This window comes from Helicoverpa armigera, chromosome 25 (assembly GCF_030705265.1).
Source record: "Helicoverpa armigera isolate CAAS_96S chromosome 25, ASM3070526v1, whole genome shotgun sequence".
Taxonomy (NCBI): Eukaryota; Metazoa; Arthropoda; class Insecta; order Lepidoptera; family Noctuidae; genus Helicoverpa; species Helicoverpa armigera.
This window is the reverse complement of record NC_087144.1, coordinates 7,539,432-7,550,624: the sequence shown is the minus strand read 5'-3', so window position 1 is coordinate 7,550,624 and position 11,193 is coordinate 7,539,432. Positions and strand designations below refer to the sequence as shown.

Below are 11,193 nucleotides of genomic sequence, written 5' to 3'. Positions count from 1 at the left end.
ACTAAGTTAATTTTGCCACCGACTTCTAGGCCGATGCACCTAAAATTAGTTTTTTTTTTTGCTTTTTAGTGTTTTGGGAACTCGGTTTATTTTTTTTTTGTAAAAAGGTTATTTATTTAAAGCTTTTCAGTGATACGAATAGTTGTCACTATCCATACAAGTGGGAAGTTCTCATCAATACAAAGACTATAAGTCCAAACGAGGTATTTTACATATTCAGTTGTCGAGTTCCCTTGACTTTCTCTGGTCTCCATCATCAGGTCAGCTCCAAACCTTCACTGTTGCATAGGTCTTGTCAATACGAATAATTTAAGCCCAAACACGAGGTAGTTTACATATTCAGTTGTCGAGTTCCCTCCATTTTCTCTGGTCTCCATCATCAGGTCAGCTCCAAACCTTCACTGTTGCAAAGGTCTTGTCAATACAAATAATTTAAGCCCAAACACGAGGTAGTTTACATATTCAGTTGTCGAGTTCCCTCGACCCTCTCTGGTCTCCATCATCAGGTCAGCTCCAAATCTTCACAGTTGAATAGTGCTTTTAGGCGTACACCTAAGTGTCAAGTTTTTACCCTATGTATGCCTACAAGTTTTGAAGGTTGCCCTTGATTTCTCAGGGTTTCCATCATCAAATCTTGACCTGATGAATATGGGACCAACTGGCAGCTATTCCAAGTCGAACAAAAAAAGAATCACGTAAATCGGTCTATAAACCTCGGAGTAATCGATGTGTATGTGTAACCTCCTCCTTTTTGGGAAGTCGGTTAAAATGGAATAATTTTATCAAATTAGTGTATTGTCATCGGTCCTCAATAAATCTACAAAGTTTGAACGAAATCTGGCCGTTTAAAGTGGGTCAAAATCGCGCCCAAAGAAGTCGGTTACAAACAAACATACAAACCTACAAACATACAGGTGAAGCTAATAAAAAGCGTGTAAAAATGTGTTTTAAACAAGCATACATATCTTTTCTTTTCTTTTAGACGACTGACTGACTACGACTACTTTTAGTTTTTTTCTTAAAACCGCCCTGGTCTGGAAGTAGGTGATTGATGCACCCGTGTCGAATTACCGTCCCATCGGGTTATGAGAGAGAATTAATAGTGAGTGCACCTGTGTCTCAGCAAATGCTCGTGCACTATAATATGTCCTGCGCAGTTGGCTGATGTCTCTATAACGGAACAGCCGCTATGGCAACAATCTTGGTAGACACAATTATTATTGTATGATGGCATTATCAATGCCAAATGTTAAAATCATTTACCTTTTGTGCAAAATCTGTTGTAATGTGTTTCGTACTAAAACCGCTTCAGCTTATACCTTAAATCCAATAAAATCGGACTTTAATCAAACCCATACGAATTTACAAATGGCGCCCTTTATGTTTACGGTTTTGCTAGGTATGTAGGTATATTTTTACTGTTTTTGTTTGATTCGTACAAACGTATTCCTTTGTAAGGGCTTAATTAAAAATGTTTTTTTTTTTTAAGTTTATAGCGATTTTAGGACCAGTTCAGTGGTTTCATAGATGTGTTGACACAAATTGAGATACATTAATTTATTAGGACGTGGTAATGTAATTGACGGATTTTTTTATGTAAAATCATTATCTTCACGTGACTGAGTTCTCTTCATTATCTGCCTAGCCTTTTCCCAACTGTTGGGGTTAGTTTCCAGTCTAACGGGATGTAGCTGAGTGCCAGTTTTTTACAAGGAGCGACTGCGTATCTGACCTCCTCAACCCAGTTACCCCCGGGCAACCCGATACCCCTTGGTTAGACTGGTGTCAGACTTACTGGCTTCTGACTACCCGTAACGACTGCCAAGGATGTTCAATGACAGCCGGGACCTACAGTTTAACGTGCCATCCGAAACACAGTCATTGTTGAGTCGTCCCACTCGCCTCAACCGCGTCCACGACAAGTGGGGGCGACTGTGACGTCGTGGTGCAACGGCTCGCCGCGAATCGCCGGGTCCAGAGGTCAAGACCTGCTTATGCGCACCGGCCGCGCGCACGCGTTCTTTAGTTCTTATATCTACTTAAACTTTAATTCTTATTTGCTTAATCGTATTACCTATATTGTTATTCTTAAAAATTATTATACGTATTCACATATTATACAGTCCACGCTTATTATTTACTCCACCTGCTGAGCTATCGTCGCAACATATGGTCCTTCTCCCAAGAAAAATTGAACTGGACAAAGAAGACAAAGGACTTTGGTGAACGTCGACCACGTCATCGAGTGACTCAGTGAATATTATCAAGTTTCTTCGCTGTGAACATTGTTACGTCGTGATATATCGGCACGGCTTGAGACTTTTCGGCCGTCTTAGCTGACGTCACCCAACTGACACGAGAAGAAACGGAGTTTGGGCTACTAATTATTCGTCATCATAACGGACAGCAAATACACGTGTTCAGATTGTCGTCGTGCATTGAGATATCTGACAAGAATACTCCTCGGCGCAGTCATCACCAGTGGTTTGCACCGGAAAACAGTGAGCTCGATCCAATTCCTTATTTAATCATCTCATCATCTTTCCGTCATCATAATCACATTCATTATCATCCATATCCCACATTACATTCATTTTTTACTTCATTATAATTAAAGAACGGTGTTACATTTTTGCAAGTCATCTCCACATTATTTCATCATATTTCATCCCATTTTACCATTTATTTCAACTGTTTCATCTCTTCATTCATTAATTTCACTATAATTTAATCATATCAATTGCAGTGTCGTTTTATATTTCAGCTAAAATCTAATATTATTTTCTTATAACGTTAACATTACGGAATGCAATAAATGATATGATATGATATGATATGATATGATACGCAGCGATTATCAGTGCACAAACGCCTTGCATTTTTAAATAGCAATACACATTCTGCTACAATTTTGCTCGTGCACTTTATCTTGCAACTCGTTGCTATTATTTTATGAGAAGTGTTTAACTTGCTGTTAGTTTATATATTTCCTTAGTGCTTTATTACAAAAATCTATCGCCTTCTCTTAAAATGTCTGACATTAAAAGCCTTATGAGGAAACGTGCTTCAATTAAAGCAAAGCTTACGCAATTCTCTTCATACTTAAACATTGCTAAGTCATGTGAACAGTTGAGCGAAGTTCAGATTGTTGAGGTTGAGTATAGACTTAATACTATCGAAAATCTATATGATAAATACGACGTGTTACAGGCCGACATGGAAGAGATGGTGGACGACCCTAGCGAGCAATATGCGGAGCGTGAGGAGTTCGAAAAGCAGTACTACAGCTTGGTGGCTGCAGCACGTCAGCTGATCAGCAATGCTCGCAAGCAGGCTTCAGGGAACTCCATAGCCGAGGTTGATGTTTCTTGTTCTAAGCACACACACAAACATAATTCTATCCGTTTGCCTAAAATTGATCTTCCTAAGTTTTCCGGCAGCTATCATGATTGGTTAGAGTTTAGAGACACTTTCATTTCTATAATACACAATAACGACAGCATAGATAACATAAATAAATTACATTATCTTCGTGCCTCCTTAAAGGGTAGTGCTTCCTTAATTATTGACAATCTTGACTTTAGATCTGATAACTACGACGCTGCCTGGAAGTTGCTCTGTGATAGGTATGATAATAAAAGGTTGTTAGTTAACAACCACGTTCAATTACTTTTTAATGTGCAGTCCATAAGCAAGGAATCAAGTAAGTCATTAAGACATATTGTTGACACCACAAATAAAAATTTAAGAGCATTATCTACACTGGGTCAACCTGTTGAGTACTGGGACACACTGATCATTTATATAATGACATGTAAACTTGACCAGGTGACAAACCGAGAGTGGGAGGAGCACAGGAACTCATTGTCAGAACCTCCAACATTGGCTGTATTTATTGAATTCATTCGTAACAGGGCTGATTTATTAGAAACGCTTGAGGAATCCAAGTCATTGTTTACTAAAGGCGAAGGTGTACATGTCAACAATATTAAACAATATAAACATTCTTCGGGTTCAAGTGAAACGTCTCGCAATCCTTTATCATGTCCAATGTGTCAAAAAGATCACTTCATTTTTCAATGCGATAAATTCAAAAGCTTGCCTGTACAATCACGCATCAGTAAAGCTCAAACTTCCAATGTATGCTTAAATTGTCTTCGACCAGGTCATAATATTTATAAATGTAAGATGGGTCACTGCAAGTATTGCCGTGAGAAGCACAATACATTGTTGCACTTTGATCGCGATATCGTTGTTCCTAATCAAACAACTAGTACCTTAGCTTCTGTCAATCACCTTTCTACATCTCGAGTTGTCTTGCTCTCCACAGCGCTGGTGAATGTGTCGGATGCTGAAGGCAACGCTCACACCGCGCGAATCCTGCTGGATAACGGGAGTACGACTAACCTTATATCACAGGAGTTGGCTCGTAAACTTAATATTTCCACCTATACAGTCGAGTCTAAGGTAAGAGGCATTAATGATCAATCCTCTTGTTGTACACAAGGTTGTTCAATTTCATTAAAGTCGATCAATGGTGACTATGAAATCGATATTGATTGTTACGTCATGTCCAAAATTTCATCGTCTGTACCAAATACATATATTGATGTGCACAATATAGGTATACCGACCAATATAGTTCTGGCTGACCCTCAGTTTTACGTTCCATCTCCGATAGATATTCTTGTGGGTGCTGTATTGGGATTCTATAAAACTCGATCAACAACTCGCATTTCACTTCGATTCGTAATGTCATTTCATACTTTAGGGGAGGTAGGGGAGCGATGGGCACTTTTTCACATTTATTGCATAAAAAATCAGATTTTACAGATAATCAACTTTTATTGCCATTTCTTATGTTTGGCTAGATAAAATCAAAGAGCTATCCTAAAAATTACAATCAGTTTCAACATTACGAGATATTTAAACGGTTTAAATAAAACCGTCGACACGTCAAAATTTTGTTTAGTCTGACATGCTTTAGTTGGTACTTACGTAGTGTTTAAAGTTACTTTTTGCTTTTTATAGGGTTTATCGTTTATAACATTTTGTCATAATAATTGCGTACTTTTTTGGGTCGGGGGTTTTTTTTTAATTTATAATTTTATTTTATTTCATGGTTTTTAAAGGAGCTCCTTAATGTTTCCTTCTTTTATGATGGGTTCGCTAATGCGATCTCAGCCAAAGGAAGCTGTTTAACAATCCTCATGACAAACTGGCTCTGGGAGAATTGCACAGATTGAGAAACAATAAAGATGGACCTTTGTTGATCCAGGGTTATATATCATTCTAGGGTTTCATCCGCCACATCCCATTTCCAGAATTAGGTTCTCGTCAATTAGAAACATGAAGAAAACTAGTCAAGACAAATTAAACGAGCCCAAACTCGATGGGTTTACTAAAAGGCAGTTCAGGATTACCTATCTTCGTGTCCTAACAGCAGACCAGCTCAGTGGTTCCAGAAGACATTAGTATTTCAAATTTTAGATCCCACATATGCTTGCAAGTAAACTGAGCGTGTAACATTCCTATCACACCTAACAAACGAGCTGATGACCTTGATATACAACACCCCGTCGTTTTTGCGTCGGGGTTAAAAGAATGGTTTGCGACGGGAAATTCCTAAAGATTTAATATAACGAGCAATACAAGAGGTATCAAAAGGTTAAAAAATAAAATTAACAGCTGATAAATATGGAGTCCCTAGATCAAGTTGGCAACGGTACCTGAAACAAGATTCTATAAAGGATTTTTAGCGCAGATTTATAACCTCACAAATTTTCACTGAAGAAGAAGAACAAAAATTTACAAATTATACATTACATGGTATGTCCAAGCCTCCCTACCATAGGGAGCATTGGACACTTTTGACTTAGTTTATAAAAAAAAAATCGGTAAAAAAACTTAAGTAAAACGGTTTTATCTTATGTGCACTGAAAACTAGAAAATAAAAAATAGTTACTTACCTGTCAACCTACGTAGGTGGTTAGTCCCGGTCATATTAGACTAAAATAAAAACGTGGGGCCCATAAACTATTGCTGTAGTACCTCTTCTAGAGGTATAATAGGTGTGGATTGCATCGACTTACTATAATCGTAACTGGAGATTTTGACAATCAATCATTAATAATAGAAAATACACATACCTTTCATTAGTTTTCTTTATAACGATCCGAAACCGCAACAAAATATTTAAGTACTTTTACGAGTGTTTGTTCTTGACAACTCACAGAAATGACAGATAGTCTATGGATGAACACCGTTACCAGTCGGTAACGTAAACTACCCAATAAAAAACTATGATCAAATCAGAATAAAAGGACCCCCTTTAATCTGATTTGATCATGTCTCCAACTGCCCATCTCTCCCCTACCCCTATAGATAGACAGATTTTGGCAGATCTGTCAAAATCTCGACTTTAATTTAGTTCAACTTGTCAACACGCTCGATAGTGAAGCGCTAGTGTAGTTTGACAATGTCAATCACGAAACTTTAAGGTAGAATTCCGTGGGTCGCGATTGTCGCAGCCGCGCGCGACAAAAGTCAACCTATGAAAATGTATGGCACCGCTGTCGAGGGCCGCGACAGTCGCGCGCGGACGACGAATTTCGTGAGCCGCTGGCGGCCGTACGCTTCTCAACATGGTCTAGCGCTTAATAACATCTATAGAATTTTAGTAAAACCAGAATTAAATTGTTGACAATGCCGCGAGCAGCTTACGAAATTCGTCGGCCGCGCGCGACTGTCACGGGCCTCGGCAACGGTGCCATACATTTTCATAGGTTGACTATTGTCGCGTCCACGGAATTCTACCTTTAGATCGAAGTCGAAGTGAGAGTGATGTCGAAGTGAGTTATGATATTTTATAGAATCGACATGCAGAAGTCTTTTGGAACGTTTTGGGTACTAATCGTATAGAGTTAGGTAAATCCATGCCTACTTTATTTGAGTCCAAGTTGGGTTGGCTGTTATCAGGAGTCATCAAGCAGTCAAATTCGTCTTCTCATTTATGTTTGATGGCTGATAATTTACAGGCAGACTTAGACCGTTTTTGGAAGCTAGACTCAGTTTCATCAAAACATACACTCACGCGTGAAGAGCGTTCTTGTGAGGAATTATTTTTGAAGTCCACTTACCGTGACGCGGATGGACGTTTCGTAGTTAGCATACCACTTAAGGAGTCCCCTGACGTTTTGGGTGACTCCTACAACATGGCTAAGCGCCGCTTCTTGTCTCTTGAACGCCGGTTAGCTAGAGATTCTAGTCTTAAGCAGTTATACGTTAATTTTATGAATGAATACATTAACTTAGGACACATGTCTGAATATAATCCGTCTAACTCATCGTTTTCTAATTATCTGCCTCATCACGGTGTTTTAAAGGAATCGAGTTCTACCACCAAGCTCAGAGTCGTCTTCGATGCATCAGCGACCACATCATCAGGCAAATCCTTTAACCAAATTCAGATGGTAGGTGCTCAGTTACAAGACGATTTATTAACAATCTTACTCAGATTTCGACAACATCAGATTGTTGTATGTGCAGACATCGAGAAGATGTACAGGCAGACAAGGCTCGATGACGTATTTCGGCCTTTACAATTGATTCTTTGGAGGGCGGAGCCTTCTCATCAGTTAAAAACATATTCCTTAAATACGGTGACCTATGGCACCGCATCGGCGCCTTTCCTGGCAACTAGATGCTTATTACGACTAGCTGAAGAATGCAGCGATTTGTCAACGCAGTTTACAATAGCGCATGATTATTATGTTGATGACTACCTTTCAGGCGGGTCATCTGTTGTGGAGGTGTTGGAGAAGTGTAGTAAGGTCATCGCAGCTCTTCAGACTGCTAAGTACAATCTGCGCAAGTGGCGGTCTAATTCATCTGAGGTGCTAGAAGGTCTTTGCCAAGATCATATTAGTAATAGTGATTTCGTCGATCTCAGTGATAGTGAGACGTCTAAAACATTAGGGCTGAACTGGAGGTGCTCATCAGATATCTTTTCTTTTTCTGTGTCAAATGCAACTTCCAGTAACATTGCCACAAAACGTAAAATTTTGTCTGTCATTGCTCAGATTTTTGATCCCATTGGCTTAGTTGTTCCCTGCATAGTGGAAGCCAAGATCATCATGCAGCAACTGTGGCTTGCAAAGTGTTCCTGGGATGAGCCTGTTCCCGAACATATTCAGCTTTCATGGGACAGCTTTCAAAATAGCTTACCTTTTTTAAATGATTTCAGGATACCTCGGTGGATCACGTGTGAACTATCATCGTCTGTGCAGTTGCATGTGTTCACCGACGCGTCTGAAAGGGCGTATGGTGCTTGTTTGTATGTCCGCAGCGTATCGCTTAGTGGTGAGGTTCACGTACACCTTCTTACTGCTAAAAGCAAGGTAGCGCCGGTCAAATCAACGACCATCCCCCGACTCGAACTCTGTGCTGCGTTGTTGGGTTCGAGATTATACATGAAGGTACGTCAGTCACTTACACTACATATTGACGACGTCTATTTCTGGTGTGATTCCACCATAGTCTTGGGTTGGTTGTCTGCCTCACCCACGCAACTTAAGACCTTCGTTCGACATCATGTCTCTGAAATTCAGGAAACTGCGGAGGGTAGAACTTGGCGTTACGTTCCGTCACAAGAAAACCCCGCAGACCTCGCTTCGCGTGGACTCAGAGCAGATAGGCTGCTTGCTTCTGCACTATGGTGGTCGGGACCACAATTTTTACTAAATGATTCATCTGCTTGGCCTCAATTTCCTGAATCGCATCATACCATTCAAAATCTACCAGAAACAGTAACTTCTTCTTTTCACATTAATACCTCCAATCATAACGACAACATCATTTCTAAATTATTTACAACATGTTCAGATTTTAATAAAATACAGCGTTTTACAGCATACTTACTTAAATTTATTAATTTTAAAATTAAAAAACAAACAATTTGTCCTGGTCCACTTACATCTAAAGAATTGAATAGTGCATTACATATCATATTAAGATTTTGCCAACAGGAGTCGTTTCCTGAAGAGTACGAACTTCTTTCAGCAGGGAAAGACTTACCAGCAAAAAACAAATTGTTGTCACTTTCCCCATTCTTTGATAAATCTTGTAATTTAATTCGTGTTGGAGGCAGATTAAGCAATTCCTTTTATGATTTTAATATTAAACACCCTATTCTCATAGCAAGTAAACATATTATCTGTAAATTGTTATTTGACATGTATCACCTACGACTTTTACATCCTGGACCTCAATTGCTTCTTACAACCATTCGTCACCATTATTATCCCATTGGTGGGAAATCCTTAGCGAAAAGGGTGACTCATCAATGCGTGAAGTGTTGCAAAATTAAGGCCAGTACCGTACAGCCTATCATGGGCAACCTTCCTGAGCAGCGTCTGCACTTAGAATTCCCATTTCTAGATTCCGGTGTTGACTACGCTGGGCCCATCATGATAGCTGACCGTAAGGGTAGAGGATGCAGACTTATCAAGTGCTTTATATGTGTGTTTGTGTGTTTAGCCACGAGAGCCGTCCATCTTGAACTTGTATCCGACTTAACAAAGGAGGCTTTTCTGGCTGCCATGAACCGCTTTATTGCTCGTAGGGGGAAGCCACGCAACATCTTCTCCGACAATGGCACGACATTCGTTGGTGCTTTCAACGAGCTGGCTAGCCTGCTCTCACAAGACTTAGGGTTAAGTGTTATTGATCCTGGTATCAACTTCTCGTTTATACCCGCTTACACTCCACACTTTGGTGGCTTGTGGGAATCCGCGGTTAAGTCAACGAAACACCATCTTAGACGCATCCTTGGCTTAACGAATTTAACGTTTGAAGAGATGGCAACATGTTTAATTCAAGTAGAAGCTATTCTAAATTCCAGGCCCTTAACTCCACTTTCCGATGACCTTTCCGACCTTATTCCTTTGACGCCTGCCCACTTCCTTATTGGACGATCGCTCATCTTGTTGCCTCACCCACAGGTCCAGAACGCTAACGTGAACAACTTGCAGCGGTTCCGTCGCATCGAATGTTTAAAGCAACATTTCTGGTCACGCTTCTCACATGAGTACATTTTGTGGCTCCAACAACGAACCAAATGGCTCCGATCGTCAGGGGAACTTACAGAAGGAACCCTTGTCGTCATTAAGGATAAAAGCTCACCTCCTCTGTTATGGCTTTTAGGACGGATCGTTAAGGTGCTTCCTGGTAGAGACGGCATTGCACGAGTCGCCGACATCCGCACACGTAAGGGTGTCATTCGGCGAGCGTTTAACACAATTTGCCCGTTACCTGTCGCCACTGCTGTTGAAGACACTTCAACGGGGGGAGTATGTTGAGTCGTCCCACTCGCCTCAACCGCGTCCACGACAAGTGGGGGCGACTGTGACGTCGTGGTGCAACGGCTCGCCGCGAATCGCCGGGTCCAGAGGTCAAGACCTGCTTATGCGCACCGGCCGCGCGCACGCGTTCTTTAGTTCTTATATCTACTTAAACTTTAATTCTTATTTGCTTAATCGTATTACCTATATTGTTATTCTTAAAAATTATTATACGTATTCACATATTATACAGTCCACGCTTATTATTTACTCCACCTGCTGAGCTATCGTCGCAACAGTCATTGGTGTCTAAGATATACAGTTGTTCGGATACATAAAAGCATTATAAATCACAGTTGCGGTAATAAATAATTAATTATGACATTAATTGAGTATTCGACGATAATCTGTGTAATCTTATTGACTGAATTAATGGGTTTATTTAATTAATTATTTATCTTTAATTACATTGAGAATAAAGAATACTTTTCTTTGTCTTTTTATTGAAACGGCTGGTTCGATAGGAGTGATATTCATCATTTGCCTAGTCGTTTCTTAACTATTTATATCGGGGTACACTCCCAGTCTGATCGGATGCAGATGAGTACCTATCAGTGTGCCATATGCAGCGACTGCCTATTTGACCTTCTCAGCCCAGTTACTAAGGCAACCCGATAAATAATATGATTTAAAACTGACTGACGCTGACCCAGTTTATTAGCATGCAAGTGTACATATTTTATACTGTTCAGAGCTTACACTTGCTGGCAGCAATATGGGTCAGTAACAAATTCATCAGATGTTGGCTGCACAATGTACTGGGATAGAATGTTAACCGGACACCCGGGTGTAC

General features: G+C 40.1%; 1 protein-coding gene across 5 annotated transcripts; it reads left to right on the top strand.

Annotated features, from left to right (window-relative positions):
• The first annotated feature begins 1,877 nt into the window (after window positions 1–1,877).
• LOC126055245 (uncharacterized) lies at window positions 1,878–10,634 on the top strand. 5 transcript variants are annotated; one of them, XR_010277740.1, is made up of 4 exons: window positions 1,878–4,467; window positions 7,386–7,472; window positions 8,246–8,477; window positions 10,002–10,588. XR_010277740.1 is itself a non-coding variant. In XM_064041399.1 (4 exons), the coding sequence occupies exons 2-4, from the start codon at window positions 3,217–3,219 to the stop codon at window positions 10,621–10,623; spliced, it is 2,763 nt and encodes a 920-aa protein (XP_063897469.1). In that variant the 5' UTR covers window positions 1,881–2,501; window positions 3,211–3,216; the 3' UTR covers window positions 10,624–10,634. The 5 variants fall into 5 exon arrangements, 3 of the variants coding, with proteins under 3 accessions (XP_063897469.1, XP_063897467.1, XP_063897468.1); XM_064041399.1 differs by having other exon boundaries at window positions 1,881–2,501; window positions 3,211–4,467; window positions 7,386–8,477; window positions 10,204–10,634; XR_010277741.1 differs by lacking the exon at window positions 7,386–7,472 and having other exon boundaries at window positions 10,002–10,572.
• Window positions 10,635–11,193: the final 559 nt, after the last annotated feature.

Bases quoted from the DNA above. Each gene is read 5' to 3' on its own strand.
- LOC126055245 (XM_064041397.1), top strand. From the start codon at position 3,031: ATGTCTGACATTAAAAGCCTTATGAGGAAACGTGCTTCAATTAAAGCA. The intron at 4,468-7,385 runs GTAAGAGGCATT...GGTGTTTTAAAG, and splicing joins CCTATACAGTCGAGTCTAAG to GAATCGAGTTCTACCACCAA. The intron at 8,478-10,203 runs GTACGTCAGTCA...TATGGCTTTTAG, and splicing joins GTTCGAGATTATACATGAAG to GACGGATCGTTAAGGTGCTT.